The following is a 17,459-nucleotide window of genomic DNA, read 5'->3' on the forward strand; positions in this document are numbered from 1 at the left end:
GGACACTTATCTTCACATCCTCTTGGCCCCTCCCTGGCAATTCCTGACATTTTCCTCGCAATCAGGTCTCGCCAAACCCTTTTGGATCTTCTTTTCTTCTTGGGGTTGTTTGTGAACAAGAAGTTTTTCTTGATGCCTTGCCAGCAGCTCACCTACATTGGCTTCATCTGGGACACCTACCTGGAGAAGGTGTTCCCTGCACCAGAGAGTGCAGGATACAAAAGCTTTGACACATGTCTTGCGGACCAATACATTAATCATTGTGTATTGGTTCGAGCGGCTACTGGCCTTCATGGTCTCCTGCTCTGTGGTGGTGTACACTTTCAGTTCCTCAGAACTTCATTTTGGGAATCGGCTCTCCCAGCAATAAGCCTTATCTTTACAGATTCCACTAACTATTTGGGGCAATCTCCTTTGGTGTTTGGCAGAGAGCAATCTGCTTTAGGGTCTCAACAACAGGGACATTGTCCATCAAAAAACCTGTACAATTGAATCCTCCATGTTCAGATGAGGGGCTACCCTCAGCCGTCTTCGCCCTATCGATCTCTGGACAGAACAGGATTTTTCAGACCACATCTTCTGGAGTTGAAGTCTATTTTTCTGCCACTCAGAATCTTTCTCCTGGTCTTTCAGGGTAAAACTCTTCTAGTTCTTATAGATGGCACAATAGCCTTGCGCTATGTTAACAATCTGGGGGCACAAAGTTCACCTGGCTGTGCATGTTAGCTGTGCAGCTTTTGAACTGGGCTTTGCTGCTGAACATCTTCATAGTGGCCGTCCATTTCACGGGCAAGAGCCAGTCAGAAGCTGACCTCCTCAGCTGTTTCAGTCAATTGAACCACAACCGGGAGCTTCATTCGGGGGTGTGCCACAAAGCAGAGTGGCAATCAATGAGAGGCGCACACCAGAAGAGTGGAGTTCAAATGGGTATGGGTTTATTTGGATTAAAAATGCCTAGCATCAATTTAAAGAAAACATGGCTTCCCCTTTGGGTTCAACCACTTAAAATGTCTTTGCGATGAGTAAACAGTCTTTGAACTTGGGCTCCTTCTAGACAGTCCTTTGCAGTTCTCATTCACTTACTGTCTGGTGGCGCGGTTGGTGTGCTCACACTTATTAGGCTCTTGATTCTGTCCATTGTGTCTGGGCTCCATGGCTTGGGTTTGTGGGAGCTTCCCTTAGACAGTCACCATGCCCCAAAACCTCCACCAGTGGACAACCCATATGAACATCCATCATTATCACCTCCTCCTCTTAAATTGCCACTTCTCAAACTCCGTTTTATGACTTCCTCCCGATCTTTCCCCACTAATTCTGCAATCTCCTTTCTCCATCCTCCTCTCCAACTTATGCAACAATTTCTCACACCAGCCTCCTTCTCTCCAACTTCCTCTGCTGCCAAACCGCCTCTGCTCTGCTCCGCCACTCTCTACGGACTTGCACCTTTCTGAACCTGCGGACTCCTTTTATAAAGGACTTCCCCTGGGGACTTCCCTTTGTCAACTATATTCAGATGTTCATGAGTTTTTCTCTTGGTACTCAATTGATCACTGTTAGCTTGAGCACGACTTCCCTGCCACTCCGGAGGCCCTGGGCGGTGTGATTTTGATAGGTCGGGGCAATCAGAAAGTGTATGATCTTCGTCCTGTTACGATGATCCCAAGAGTGATTTGTTAGTTTACGAGGAGCTCCGGTTGCACAATGAGTCGTTTATAGCTGCACAGTTGCCAGCCAGGTTCTAGATTTCAGACTTTGTGAACCTATCATCTTGCCGACACACTCCTCTGCTCAACCATCAGGATCACCCCATTTAGAAAAATCAGATGCTTCTTCACCCCTCCCCACAATTGAGAAGCTTGGCTTCCTGATTGTTGAGCAGCTGATAATGTCTACTCATCAGCAGTATGACAGTAGGTCGTTGCAATTTTTGTCACTGGTCCCTGGACAGAGATCTCGAGACCCTCAGTTGGAATCTGGATTCTGCTTTGTTTGTCTCATACTTAGCTAAGTTGGGTCTGCAGGTGAATGCTTGCTGCACCTACCTTACACTGAAGAAAATCCCCTGCTAACAGCATGGTAGATAAAAGGCATCTGGAGGGACTCTGCAATCTTTTTTCGCAAGTGCAGTCTTCTAACCCGGTTTGGAACCTCAGTGGTGTTCTCATAAAAATGCAAAACTGTTGTATCCTGCAGTACTGTAATGTAGCTTGGAATGTGGATTCTAGAATGTGCATCTCTCAACTGGGGTTCCACAAGGATATCAGTTGAGAGCAGAGCTGAGAGAAGATGGCAAAGGGCAGTGGCCGCTTACTTTGAAGAAGAATAAACTTCACAAGAAATCAAACCTACCTGGAGTCTTGGTGATTGTCTGTGTAGGCCGTTGCAATACAATATGAACCGATGGCCACAGCTCAGGTACAGTTGGTTTATTGGAAAACATTTCTAGTTACAGTCAACCTGGAATGTCAGATTTTCAGGCTTCAGGTGTTGTGCATCTGAGCCCTACACCATTTTTCACATCAACAAGTTGATGCTGCGTACACACTGGGCCAGAGCTTCACATCATATTTCACATGCCCCAGGAAATGGGTTTGCCAACCTTTTACTCAAATGTTTCATTCTATTCAGCAAGCCCAACCTATTGAGAGCCCTCAAATTTTATTTTCCCAGGTCGAAGACCATTTGTACGTCCGATAGGCTATCAATCTCCTACAGGAGTTAGCTAGGAATCAAATCTCTAGGACTTCCTTATATCTAAAAAAATTAATCTGGACATATGCGTTATCTGTCTTGGGGCACCCCACCTAAAATGATCCACTGAAGCATTTATTGGCCACAATATCATTAACCTCTTTAGTGCCAAGGACGAGCTATCTTGTCCTTGACATTAAGTACGCAGTGCCAAGGATGAGATAGCTCGTCCTTTTTGGCACTCCGTTTTGTGCGATCCCTAAGTGGATGCGGGGTACCTCATGTAGCCCTCCCGGGGGGGGGCAGATTTCTGCCCATATATGCCCGCAGGGAGGGCTACATGAGATGCCCCCATCCATTTGGGGTGGGAGGAGAGGGCCACCAGAAATGTTGGTGCAGCGCCCCCCCCCTAAGCATGGGGCTGCAGGTTTGGGCCCCATGGGGGCAGATGGGTACCCATCTGCCCCTATGGAAGGGGCCCAAACAAAAAAACCCAAATAGAAGTTTCGTTTGGGGGGTTTACTAGACAACCAGAATTTTTTTGTTATGGAAGGGGGGTGGTCCCCTCCCCCCTACCCCTCCCACCCCAAGTGGATGGGGGCACCTCATGTAGCCCTCCCTGGCGGCAGATTTCTGCCCCCATGCAGGGCTACATGAGTTGCCCACCAACCCATTTGGGGTTGGGGGAGAGGGCCACCAGAAGTCTTGCCATAGGCCCCCCCAAAGCCTGGGGCAGTAAGATTTCCCCACCCTGGGGGCAAATTGGCACACTAATGTGCCCATCTGCCCCTAGGAAAGGAGCAAAACAAAAATAAAAAACATTATAACTTGTTTTTGGTGGGTGTGGGGGGCACTAAACCACCATTGATTTTTTTTAGTGGAAAGGGGGTGCCCCCACCCCCAAATGGATGGCGGGCATCTCATGTAGCCCTCCCTGGGGGAAGATTGCTATTGCAATCTGCCCCTAGGAAGGAGTACATGAGATGCCCCCCAATCCATTTGGGGTGGGGGGGTGCCACAAGAAAACATTGGAATGGCCCCCCAATGCATGGGGCAGTACGTTTTGCCCACCCTGGGGGCAGATGGGCACACTAATGTGCCCATCTGCCCCTAGGAAAGGGGCAAAACAAAAATAAAATAATAAACATTATAAATGGTTTTGGGTGGGTGTGGGGGGGCCACTAAACCACCATGGATGTTTTTAGTGGAAAGGCGGGTGCAACGTGTGTCTTCTTTTCGGAAGTGCATGGGGTTCCCTGTTTTCCTTGGTGGCTTCGACACCCTAGGCCCAAATCTGTAGGTTGTCCACGTGAGCAAAATCTGCTCTGCCGAAAGACGTGGGATTACCAGTGGTTCAGCCTTTTCCCTTTGCGCCCAGGTAGGTGCACCCACAAATGGAAGGTACAGTTTTCGTCAGGACACCTGTGGGAATGCGGGAAGGTTGGACATTTGCTTTGTTTGCGTGGTATTCATAACTTGTTCACCATTTTCTGCTGCACTTTATGCTGCACTTTGTCACACAACCCTTTCATTTCCCAAATGTGACCTATATTTAGTTGCTGCTTTAGGCACTATACACTTTTGTAACCTGCACAAGTCACCTATCCTTCAAAAGGTCTCACTGTGCTCTTTCAAAAAAATGTATGCGTGCCCTTCCTCACCACATTTGTTTTCTTTACGTACAGATGCTAAGCACGCCTGTTTAGGCCGTTAGGTAAAAAAAAGCTGTGTACCATGGCTCAGTTTTTGGCTTGTGGTATTGCTTGTTTTGTGAAACATTACAAAGAATGTGTGATTTCCTAAACTGAAAGAGTCAGGGGAATGTAGCGGAGCATTGCTTTTCTCAAAATTCACAGAAGCCATTGTCTTACCAGGCCAACCATATCCACCACATACCTTTTTTTCTGTCATTTTCCCCCAAACTATGGAATTATTCCCTACATAGTTGTTGCATGACCTGCGCAAATCACCCCTTCCTAAAATTGGAATTTTGTCTACTTTTCAGAAATGTATACCTTTATGTCCTCCCATTCAGCTTTCCTACCCTTTTCTTCCATTCCGTCCACGCATGTCCTGTTGGAAAAAAAGGCTAAACTCGCCTACCTCTCACAAAATTGTTGGTAAACCATATCAAATTGTTTTTTTTGGTTTCCACTCGACCTCTTCTTGAAAGCCTGGAAAATGGGGAATTCAGCACAGCAAACCATTTGCTACTAGCACTTACAAGGAAAAAACCACAGGCTTCTTTGTGCATCATTTTATTGGCATTTTCTGGAAAAAACATTTTTCTACCTTTTTAGTTATTTTCTCTGACCCACCTACAGCAAACTAGGATTCCTTGGTGGCGTTACGACCGCCGACATGTGGGGAAAAAAAGGGGCCAAATTTGGCCAAGATATCTCATGTAACAAAAAAGTTATAAGGCAATGAATGGCGACATACCGAAATCACCAAAAAAGGCATTGGCACCCAGGGAGAGGTGGGGGGGGGACCCATGGCAGTTAAGGGGTTAATATGAAGGGTGAAAATAGAAACAAGAGTCTTCCAATTAACTTTGTTTAATGTCAGGTTTGAACTTTCTGTATCCTACAACCTTACCCTTTAGTGTAATTAATGTTAAATAAAAACATATCTTTGGATAATTATTTTGCAGACTCCACTGCACCCTTGTTATGTTTTTAGACCAGAACTGTAAACCAATTAATGAACTTATCTTATATGCATATTCAAATGGATTTTTGTATCACTCTTTGCAGTTTGACAGGAATGTTCTTTATTTTGTACTCTTCAGATATGCCAATTCCTTGCATTCCCAAAATTCAATTGATGATTGAAAATTCCTGGAAAGAAGGTTTTGATCCTCAAGGGGCTACACATTTCAATCACAAACTGCAGGGCACAAAAGCCTGGATTGGAGCCTGTGAAATATATTCTCTTTTGAGCTCTCTAAACCTAAAGTAAGTTCAATGTTCATGATTGAAATTATGTTGTCTGCTATGCCTGTTCCTGTTTATTCCATAGGTGTCTGTTTATTTTTAACTTTGTTTATTGGCATTTTCATAAATACAATCTATCATATATAGCATATCTTACTGTAGCATATATTGACAGTCACATCTTATTATTAGTACAGTAAATCGGAAGCCAAACTAAAGCCGGTTAAACTAAACAACAAACAATATTCCATTCAAAGTTGGACTCAATTACCAGTCAGGCATGGGGTTAGTCTGTTAATACAGGATCTGTATTGAAGCAACCTCGTTAAGACATGTTACAGGAGGGGTTCCGCCCCGGTATAATGTTCCTGGGCCAGCAGTCTGGGTTATCTTGTGTCAGTTGCCTCGTTATCTTATCTTTATGGTGGTTTCTCATCCGATGAATTGAACATGGCCACCACCAGCGATTTCCAGGCTTCCAAGGTGATGGCAGAGCTATCGTCCTGTGTCGACAGTGCTTTGACCCACGCCTGCATCTCTGCCTCGCACCAGGTTTCAAAGTGATGCAGCCAGCGTTTGTAGTGGGGGCCTGTTGGCGATTTCCATAGCATAGCAATCTGTCGTTTTGCGAGTATGCATGCTAGGTTCATGAATCTGGCGATATGGTTATATTTACTTTGTCTGGAGTGTGCTCCCAATAGGCACTCCAGTGGGTTCCAGCAGTATCTGACAACCCCTGCCACCCTGCAAGCTGTTCGATTTGGGACCAAAAGGCTTGTATTTTGATGCACTTCCAGAACATGTGTCCCCTGTTTTTCCTGACCCCCCCATCTGCTTTCTGGCCCACCTTCCCGCCCGCAACCCAAAGCACCCACCCCCCTGATTGCCACACTGGCTGTTGTGTTTGGGTTAGTGCGTCGCCGCTCGCCTCGCTCGCCATTTCCCACCTAGACTGAGCGGGTGAGTGGAGCGCCACTAAATTGTATTACTGATGCCCTCTGGGGCTTTGAATCAGGTGCTGTTTGTTGTTTTTGCCTGTTTATTTTGTTGAATCTGTCTACCCGTGTCCACTGTTTTTCCTGACTCCCTTCTGCTTTCTTGCCCTCCTTGTCGCCCGCCCCCCTTATCACTGACCTTCCCTGGGCAGCCTCTAAGGCTAAGGGCCCCTAGGCAAAGGACGGCTCCAACTGAGGCGGCTCCAACTAGTGTCTGCAGGTGTCTGCAGGGGAAGCCAGTGGCCAGCCGTATACCTGCAGCAGCTAAGGAAGGTAGGTTTGGCCCCTGTTGGTACTGAACCTCACTCTACCCTGCAACCTTATAGCAGACTCTTAAGAAAATAAAACTGTGTGTTTTTTCTCCTCTACTCAAAACTGCATTGTGAAAGTAGTGCTGTCCTGTGGCTTGCCTTCTTGAACCTTCTGCCACTATCTTACCGCCTGTCGTCCTGTCCAATTGTCAACCTGTCTCGTCCAACAGTCTCGTCTGCGCGCACCCTGCCCTGTGTCCTTCCCTAGTCTTCTCCCCTACTCCTTCCCACTTGCTCTCTCTTCTCACCTCTCCCTTCCTTCTCTATGGTGCTCTCTGTCTCTCCTATCTTTTCTAATGGCTTCTCTATCGATTATCCTGCTCTCCTCACTAAATCTGGCAGGAAGAGGTTTAAAAAGGACTTCCTGGTCTCCAATCCAGGCCTCCTTTTTGCTGACACATATACCAGTGCCTCCTCCAGGCAAACTGTCACTGACATCCTCTTCGTCGTTCCCTCGCCAGACCTATGGACTCTACATATGGTCTCTGGGCTCTCTCCCTTCTCTTCCTCTCCCATCAATGGTTGCACCCAGTGGGAGGCCCTCTTAGCCTCTTTCCACTCCTCTAAGGTCATCATTAATGTTTACTTGAATGGTACTTTCTTGGTCCAAGGCCCTTAGGCCAATCTTCTCCTCTTTGATAGACGCTTCCCGTGCCTCATCAACTTCCTCTCCTCTCCTGCTGTTCCTTCTCTTCCCTCCAGGGCCTCCTCGCCTTCCCCTGCTGTCTCCTCCTCGGCTTCCTTGCCCTCTCCTCCTTCCCTTTCTGCCCCCTCGGGCTTCCTCTACACCTCTGCAGAGCGTACTTCTGATTTGTACATCTCCATGGAAGTCTTTCAAGGACGGCAACCTTCTCCATATTGCCACTCTTAATTCTCGCTCAGCTGTCAAACACTCCTTTGACATCTGCCACCTTCTGGAAGAACTTGACCTCAACGTCCTCGGTCTCACTGAGACATGGTTCACGGCCAGCTCTGTCACAAGCTTTGACACTCTCCTCCCTGACGGCTACAAGATCCTCTCTGCGCCCAGGACCCAACCGTTCAGGGCTACAACCTCTCCGGATCTTCCCTGAGTGGATTCCTGCCTCTGTCATTCCTACGCAGGCCTACTCCTCCTGCGAATGCCTCGCCTGCAGGCTCTCTCTCTCTCCTAGCCAGTCCCCTAATGTGGCTACTATCTATCGGCCACCTGGTCAGATCTCCTCCTTCCTCTCCGTGTGGTCGGACCTTTCCTCTTCCCTCCTGGTCTCCACCACTCAACTCCTCCTTCTCGGAGACTTCAACATCCACCTGGATGCTTCCTGCCCTTCCTCTGGACTCTTGCGACCTTCGCAACTCTCTCTCACTCTCCATGCTCCCCTCTGGCCCGACTCACTCTGCAGGGCATACGCTGGATGTTCTGATCCCCTCAGACCTTCCCCTTTCTATCCCTCTCACCACTCCTCTCACCTGGAGTGATCACTTTCTCCTTTATTCCCAGCTCACCCTCTCTACCCCTCAGGCCAAGCCAACTCCATCATTACCACCAACCTTCTCGCTCATCCGACCCATGAAGCGCGTGTCGGTTGAGGCTTTTGCTGCCACTTTCTCTCCCCTCCCTCCCCCTTTGGCTGACTCTCACCCTGACACAGCCCTTTCCATGCTCCACTCTGCTATATCAGAACTTCTGGATGTTCTTGCCCCTGTCATGAGGATCTGCCTGAAGCCGAAAGCCAAGTGCAACTCCTGGTGCGACTCAGACCTCGTCACCCTTAGACGCAAGAGCAGGGTGGCTGAGAGGAAATGGCATGCTTCACGTACATCCTCTGACAAACTGGCCTGCCGCCTGCTCCAAAGGCAATACCGGCTCTCTGTTGGCACTAAAAAGAGAGCTCACATCCAAGCCCGTGTCTCTGCGGCATCCAACAACTCGGCTGAACTCTTTAAAATATGCAAGCAACTGGCCAATCCTGCCGCAGTCTCTACCTCTCCTGTCCCTTCCCAGACCCTATGCACGGCACTGGCTTCTCATTTCATCTCTAAAACTCAGGACATCCTGTCCTTTCTCTCTCTCTCTCCCTCTCCCTCTACTCCCCGCTCTTCCTCTGGCCCTTCTGGAGCCACCTCTCCTCCCCCCTTCTCTGCCTTTCCCTTGTTCTCCCCAGATGAGGTTTCTAGACAAGTCCGATCTATAAAAGTCTCATCAAAACAGGTTCACCCCTGTTCCTCCAAAACTATCAAGGACCACATTGACTCCCTGGCTCCTGCCCTGGCTATTTCTGCAACCACTCCTTCGCCACTGGAGTCTTCCCCTCACCCCTAAAGCACTCCCTTGTGCACCCTCTTCTTAAGAAACCCACTGCCGACCCTTCCTGCCCGGCTAACTATTGCCCAATCTCCATCACTCCTTTCCTGGGAAAACTCCTGGAAAAGCTGCCCATCTCCCAGCTTAATCTTCACACTGAATCTGTTGGTTGTCTCCATGACCATCAGTCTGGCTTCAGAGCTGCCTGAAGCACGGAAACTGCTCTCCTGAACATCTGTGAAGACCTGCTCTCTAACCTTGATTCCAACACCCCCTGTGTCCTCATCTTACTTGATCTCTCTTCTGCCTTCGACACGGTCAACCATGCCATCCTGCTCAACTGTCTCCGTGATAACCTGGGTATCACTGGTCAGGCCCTGACATGGTTGACTTCTTTTCTCTCTGAGCGACCCTCCCAGGTTCAATTCGGGTCCTTCTTCTCCTCCATCTCTATCTCTACCTGTGGTGTTCCCCAGGGGTCTAACCTCTCTCCCTGGCTGTTCAACCAATACCTGGCACTTCTTGCCCCCTGCTTTACCGCGCTCTGCCCCAACTTCCAGTGCTATGCGTATGACACTCAGCTCATTTTCAGGCTACCTGTTACGCTCACCTGGTATCCACGGGGACGCCACCCAGCCAGTTGGTCGCTGGTATCCTCTCAATTAATCCCTGGGATGATTCTCGTGGAAGTTCTGCCTGAAAATACAGGAAGACTGTGTTGAGGACTGGCCAACCAAGGTAAGGTTTCCCCCCACCTCCCGTGTGACTTCAGCCCCTCTGGGCCCTCTTCTCACCTTGTTGTAGAAGTTGGCGTGCTCTCTGTCCTGCTTTCTGGGCAGGGGCGCGATGACTTTCGTGGGCGTGTGCGGTCCAGTTACTTCACTGACAGCGGCCCAAGTAATGTCTTTCAGGTAGGTTTTATTGCTGTTTATGAGTTGTTATTCTTGCATGCCTTTGTCTCTTTGATAATGTCTCTTTTATCTCCTTTAGGTGTGCGGAGCGAACTGGCTAGCTGGGCCTCGCCGGCCAACGATGGCGCACAATAGGCGCTATGATGCGGTAAGTAAGCGCTTTGCGCAGCAATGTCTTGTCTTCGCTGACCTGTGTTTCTCCTTTTTTCGTAGGTCGCGGTGTGCTCCCAGCGCGTGTGGGTTTCCGGAGCGATGCCGGCCAAAAGGCGATCAGCCAGGTAAGTCTTTTAAGCAATTAGTGGTTGAAATGTCTCTGATACCTCCTCTAATGATGCCTTTTCTTCCTTTTTCAGGTCCTGTGGTCCGGGCGAAGCGCAGATCCAACGGAGCTACCCTGGAGCTGCGAGCAGTGAAGGATGGAGATCGCAGGTAAAATGCTGCTGCTAACAATGTTCTTTTGTCTTTTTGCAGGTTCTGATTTCCCAGGCTCGTGAGTAAGCTGGCACTGTGAGCGTCACGTTGCTAGCTGCAAAGTAACGCGAAGCGTGTTCTCTTGTTCGGGTGTGGTTTAAACAGCTTCTGCAAAGTAGTCCAGGTAAAGTAGTCCCTAGACCACCACACCCAAAACACTGTACTGCATAGCTTAGTTAGGAATCAAGCTATGTGGATGCCTCCATGTTGGATAAAAGCCTAAATAAAGTAGTTCCCTGAGCAGACGTCTTTAACTGTGCATGAGCCTGAGCAAGAGGGCCTGAGGCATGGATGCTAGGCCTTATTTGAGATTCCGAGTCCTGATTTCACCTGGCCAATGAACTTGCCAGTGGGGATCAGGGTTGAGAGTCGTGACACTACCCTCACCCACCTCTTCTCCCTCTCTCATCTCTGACTGCCTGTCCGCCATCCAGGAGTGGTGTGCCGCCAATGATCTCTGCCTTAATGCCAGCAAGACCGATATTCTCCTCATCGGCACACCCACACCCTCCTTTTCCGTCACTCTCTGGCCGGCCTCTCTTGGCCCTCTCCCTGCTCTCACCTGTGAGGCTAAAAACCTTGGGGTTATCTTCGACTCCACACTCTCCCTCTCTCCTCACATCTCTGAGGTTTCTAAGAAATCATACTTCCAGCTGCACCTCCTCAGAGGTATTCTTCCTTTCCCCTCCTTCCCCCAGAAGCTCAATGTCTCCAGAGCTCTGGTTCTCTCTAGGGTGGACTATTGCAACAGCCTCTTTCTAAATCTGCCTGCTTCTACTCTCCGCCTTCTGCAACTCATCCAGAACCGGGCTGTGACACCTGTCCTTGGCCTCAAGCCCAGGGATCGTATCTCTCCAGGACTGAAATCTCTGCACTGGCTACCAGTGGCTGCGAGGATTAAGTTCAAAACCCTCTGCATTGTCCACAAGGCCTTCTGGGGCCTGGGGCCTCTATACCTTAAACTCTCGCTTCCTAAATATCTTCCTTCTCAAGCTCTTAGCTCTTCCGCCTCCAACTCCCTCAGGGTCAGTCGCTTCTCCAAGCAACAAGTTGGTGGTAGATCACTTTCTTCGGCCGGGGCCTCCCTCTGGAAGAGCCTCCCTGCCCCCCTGAAACTTGAGGAGAACCATCTGCGGTTCTGGAAGCACCTCAAAACCTTTCTCTTCGCTTCTGCTTTCTCTCCTCCTCTCCCCTGCTGATTTCCTGGCTGATATTGACATTGCACTGGTTTTCCTGGCCACCCTCTGATCCTGTGCCTAGGTCCCCTTCTATGCCAGTCGCACACCTGCACTGCTCTCCTGGCAACCCCTGCACTTGGGACTGTTTCTGTATCCCTACAGACCCACCACCAGCACATGACACCTGATGACTGCACTTACCCTTTTACCCCTGCACTTGCCACCTGCTGGCCGTACTTTTCTATTGTTATTTATTCTATTATCCCATGTACTGCACTGTCTCCTCCCTCTTCCCCCCCCCCCTGAACTTTCTCCCCTCCCCCTTCCAATGCACTTCCGCGATCTGGATGACACATGGCCTAGTAGGATCGTTGTCTGTCGTCCCCCTGTTCTCCTCCCTTGCCTCGTCACGCCTTGAAACACTTGTGTATAGGCACGTTATAAATGCCTTATCATATCAAATCTGCTTCGTCCTGATGGCATTGAGGGCACCAGGACTGGGCCTCTTCGTTGAATTTAGCTTCCCTGTTGCGGGTCAAGTACGTACGATGGAGTACATTCAGCTGGAGCAGCTTGAATCTAGCATACTGGGACAGTCTTGGGGAGCTAAGTGCTTGTTTCCATTCCAGGTCAGCGATGACAGAACCCAAGTCCGCCTCCCATTTCTGTTTGTTTGGGGTCTCGAATGCTAACTCCCTCTAGTAAGAGACTATGTAGTCTGGTCACAGGTCTCCCGCCGTCTCGAACATATGCATTAGGGCCAGTAGTACCGTCTCCTCTGGCTCTTCAGGCCACCTCCCCCATTTGCGTCTTGAAGTTCCTCTCACCCTCATGTATTGTAAAAACTGGCCCCTGTACAGACCCGACTGTTCTGATAGATTTCCCTCATCTCTAAACTGGCAGTTTTCATACATGTCCCCCATGTATAGACCACCCACTCCTCCCAGAGCCTAGCAGCTCCCAGGTCTGTTTTGTTTGCGCACACATCTGTGTACATTAGGTGAATACGGGTTATGCATTTTGAGTAGTTTCATTGTCCTGCACCAGATCTGCCTGCCCAATCTGACCAACAATGGGATTGTGTTCGCACAGCTCACTGGGAGTCATAGGATTTCAGAGTCTGGCCGGGGTTACCAGCTACTGCAGCAGCCATGATTCGGATGTGGGAGGTTCCGCAAACCATTTTGTGACGAAACCTAGTTGGGCAGCTAGGTAATATAGTTAAAAATTAGGTAACCGTGCCCAGCAATCTTTGTAGGGTAATTTCAATATGCTGAGGGCTAGTCTGCGACGACCCGTGCCCCATAAGAAGTCTCTGACTACCGAGTCAAGACGGCGAAAGAAGGCTGCCCCAATGTAGTGATGGACATTTGTAAAGCCATAAAGACATTTTGCCAGTACTATCATTTTAATGATGGCCATTCGGGCCCACAATTGACAGCGGCAGTCTAGACCAGAAGGACATAGATAGTTCAAGGCCACCCAGCACCTGGAGCGTATTGCAGTTGTGCGTTTCTATGGGTGTGTGTGTGCAATCTGAATACCTAGGTATCTGAAGGTTTTAGTCTATCAACGTTGTCCCAAGTCAGGTAAGGCAACCAAGTCTGCCTTGCGAAGTCCAGCCAGTGGAAAGAGGCATGATTTCTGTCTATTAAACAAGTTCCCCGATAGCTCAGCAAATCTGTCTGGTACATCTAGGATGATGGGGATATTGTTCCTTGCTGGGTGTGAGTTTGATCAATAATGTGTTGGAGTCTTTGACGATTCAGGGCAATGCTGCGCCCAGGCTCAAACCCTGTCTGATCTATCTTTGTTAATGCTGTGATGACTTTACGTAGGCGTCTTGCTAGTACTGTTGTATGAATTTTTATGTTGCAGTTTAGCATTGCCAGAGGTCGGTATGAGTCAAACCTATCTGCTGGCTTCCTGGGTTTGGGAATGGGTATCACCAGAGTCTGTCTCATGCCTGTTGGGAGTATGCCTGCATCGTAGCCCTCTGTGAACACATTCATGAGCGTTGGAGTCAGGCTAGTGGCGTAAACCTTGTAAAACTCTGAGGGGAGCCCATCTGTTCCCAGGGTTTTACCAGTGGGTAGGGCTGCGATGGCTTCACCCAGTTCTTCAATAGTGATAGGCGAGTTCAGGGAGTCGCGTTGAGCGCCTGAAAGCTTCGGCAAGTGACTCTGGGAGAACACATTGACTAGGTCTTCCTGGGGTATTGTGTCTGTCCAGTCCTGTATAGAAGGAGGTAAAGGTCTTGTTAATCGCCCGTTGGGATTTCCATGGAGCCCTGCATTCATCGTACAGCAGCGTTGGCTGTAGTCTGGGGTGTTCCCTATTTGCATAGCCAAGGCAACTATCTCTAGGGTTTATCCCCATTTATGTGTACTTGCGCCTTCTGGGCAGGGTAATCAAATTTAGACAACCTCTGCCTGGCTTCGCAACACTTGGATCGTGCCTCTATCAGTTTTCCCTCTATGGATTGCTTCCCTGGGTGTTGGGTCTCTAATATTTTAATTTCCTCCTGTGTAGACTCCAGGGCCTCCCGTAGTGCCCGTTGGATGCCCCTAGCTCTGTGTATGACCTCACCTCTTGTCACCACCTTCATGGCTTCCCAAATAGTGCCCCATCTATTTACGCTCCCGATGTTATTCTCGAGGAAGTCAAGCAGAAAGTCTGATAGTAATTTCTTGAAATCTGCATTGATAGTAATTTCTTGAAATCTGCATCGGTTAGCGCCCCAGTAGGTAGGCGCCACATCGGAATGGGGGAGTCGGGGACACACAAGGCACCATTCAATCACTAAAGGTGAGTAGTCCGATATTGTGCGTCCCATATATTGTGCATTTGTGATTTCTGCAAAGTGTACTGATCCCACAAAGAAGTCATCTATACGCATGTGCAGTTTGTGAGGGGGGAAGTAGTAGGAGTAACCTCTGCTGTCTGGATGTATTTCTTGCATTCAATGTAGTAGAGGTTGGGGAGGGCCTGTTAGAAGAGGATGACTTATCGAGCGTGGGGTTCCTTACACAATTAAAATCCCCACCCCACAGAACAAAGCCGTTGCTTCTAGCTGTTATCAGTTTACTTAACGCGTGTATGTGTGGTGGTATCTTGTGGTTTGGGAAGTATGAGTTTATTATGCAGATCTCCCTGTGCTCAAGGTACCCTCTAACAATTATGTACCTCCCGTCCGTATCTCTCTCTATTTCCAGTAATTTGAAAGGGTAGTGCACCATCGATCCAGGTGAGCACTCCTCTAGCGAAGTTAGAATAAGTGGCCCCGTATCCTGTTCCGCCCCAGCGGGTCAGTAGTGCTTCTTGTCCCTCAGGGAGTAGGTGTGTCTCTTGGAATAGTACTAAGGATATTTTTTTGCGTTGTATGTACGATTTCACCCTGTTTCTGCGGAGGTAGGAATCTATGCACACACATTGATATGATATATTTTATTTGTATCACGCTCGTACACAAGTGTTTCAGAGCGCGACAAGGCAAGGGAGGGGAACAGGGGAGAACAAAACAACGATCTTACTAGGCCCAGTGACATTGAGAACGTGCAAGTGCATGGGAAAGGGAAAGGGGAAAAGTGCATGGAAGGGGGAGAGTGGAAAGTGCAGAGCAGAGGAGAACAGATAAATAATAATAAATACAAATAAATAGATAATGAAGCAATAAACAGGGGTAGTGCGGTCAGCAAGTGGCAAGTGCTGTGTGTACGGCAGCAGAACTGGTTAAGTCTGATAATTGCATAAAAAGAAGAACATGGGGTTGGGGGACTGTAGGGGTACAGATACAGTCCCCAGTGCGAGGGGTGGCCGGGAGGCAGCGGAGAAGGGTGGCAGGGTGAAGCAGGTGCCTGGGCCCAGGGGACAGAGGGTGGCCAGGTGAACAGTGCCAAGAGAGCAGATCAGCAGGGAAGAGGGGGAGCAAAGGCAGGTGCAAAGAGGAAGGTCTTGAGGTGCTTCCGGAACTGGAGATGGTTCTCCTTAAGTTCTAGAGTGGCAGGGAAGCTATTCCAGAGGGAGGCCCCAGCCGAGGACCGAGATCTCCCCCCTAGCTCGTTTCTTTGAAAAACGACTGACCCTCAGGGAGTTGGAGGTAGAGGACCGAAGGGCTCGAGAGGGGAGGTATTTGCAGAGGGATAGCCGAAAGTATTTTGGGCCCAGGGCCCAGAAAGTCTTGTGGACAATGCAGAGGGTTTTAAATTTAATCCTTGCATCCACTGGGAGCCAATGAAGAGATTTCAGAGCTGGAGAGCTACAATCCGAGGGCTTTACTCTTGACATTACTCTTATGTTAGTCGACATTGGATTGTGTGTCGGTTAATCAGGGTCCCCGTGTAAGTATTGACATTGTAGGTGCCCCAGGTCAGAAATGTCCATCTTGTTTGCCAGATGGGGTTACACAGGAGTCGTTTTGTATGGAGTACATCAAAGAACAACAGCATAAACAGAGCTTGAACATGGCGCCCAACAGCTTTGGGTTGTTCAGGCGTACCCGTACCTATAAGGCCAGATCCGGCCATTGTGTACCAGGTATAAGGTCCAGCAACAGCTGGAGTCCTTTCGTAACTTTGGGGCGAGTGGAGAAGACCAACCATGGATAGCTGTGCTCCACCCCCACCGACAGTGGAGAACAGTACTTACGGCAGTGAGCTTGTTCCGTGTGGGGCTAAGCAAGTCTAATTAGCCTTGGGCCGTAGTAGGTGCTTCCCGCAGGGGAAGTTAAGTATGTCTTGTGGGTTTGGCGATGTCTGCTTAGCCATATGTAACCTTTGTAAGTGCAGCAAAATCCACTGTCCAGGTCTCCCGGTCTCTATGCACAACTTGGTTTGTGCTTTTTCAGTTATCGTTCTGGATCGTTTTTACTGGACAAATCATTGTGGTCCATCCACATGGTGGCAGCTTCTGGGCTTTCCAGGAATTTTGCTTTGACTTTGTATAGGACTTTGTGTCTTGCAGGGTACAGAAGCATATATTTGAGTCCTAACTGTCTTAGCCTTGCCCTATGGGGATAAACAAATTCCTAGCTCTTTGGACCGTTGCGTATAGGGTCAATAGCAATCTTCGAGCTGCTCACATTATGTCGCCTCCTTCCCTAGAGTGTTGTAGGGTGACTTCTCCGTCCCGGAAGTTGAGGATCCTGGCGATTATTGGATGCAATCCAGGTGTGTTTTTTTCTTTTTCTCGGAGGGGATCAGTGAGCCCTTTCAATAGCAAACCCTTGCAAGAGCTTGGCTGGTCCAATCTTCTGAAGCTGCAGATTCTCTATATAAGTAGTGGGGTCTGGCCCCTCTGTACCCTCTGGTATGCCAAACACCCGCACATTGTCCCTCTGTGACCTTTCTTCCGCTCGCATTTCCAGTGTGGCAGATGAGACCCTTTCGGCTAGTTGTCTGATGTCTTGTCGTAGGAGCTGTACGTAAATCCATCTTTGACTCCAAGGATGAGCGCAGGGCCGCTATTGCTGCAAAAACTTGGTTTTCTTGTAGGGTCACAGGAATCAGCTGCTGGTTTGAATTCTCCGATTGAGTGATGTTAAATCCTTTATCCTGTACCATGAGTGATTCCATTGTCATAGATTTATTTTTGCTTTTCGTGGGTGACATCTTGTAGTACTGTTGAACAGGCAATGCTAGGTGCACTGTGTCTTGTCACGTAGCCAAGGGGGCCTTTTTATGT

The 17,459-nt window shown here is 49.0% G+C and overlaps 1 protein-coding gene across 3 annotated transcripts in view; it reads left to right on the plus strand.

The window, feature by feature from the left end:
• Positions 1 to 17,459, plus strand: part of ZUP1 (zinc finger containing ubiquitin peptidase 1) — a 705,973-nt gene that overhangs the window by 479,672 nt on the left and 208,842 nt on the right. For all 3 annotated transcript variants that reach the window (XM_069606641.1, XM_069606639.1, XM_069606640.1), the window contains exon 6: positions 5,483 to 5,648. In XM_069606641.1, the coding sequence (XP_069462742.1) occupies positions 5,483 to 5,648 (166 nt within the window). The remainder of the gene's footprint in view (positions 1 to 5,482; positions 5,649 to 17,459) is intronic.

This window comes from Ambystoma mexicanum, chromosome 4p (assembly GCF_040938575.1).
Source record: "Ambystoma mexicanum isolate Mex_15411 chromosome 4p, UKY_AmexF1_1, whole genome shotgun sequence".
NCBI classification, from domain to species: Eukaryota; Metazoa; Chordata; class Amphibia; order Caudata; family Ambystomatidae; genus Ambystoma; species Ambystoma mexicanum.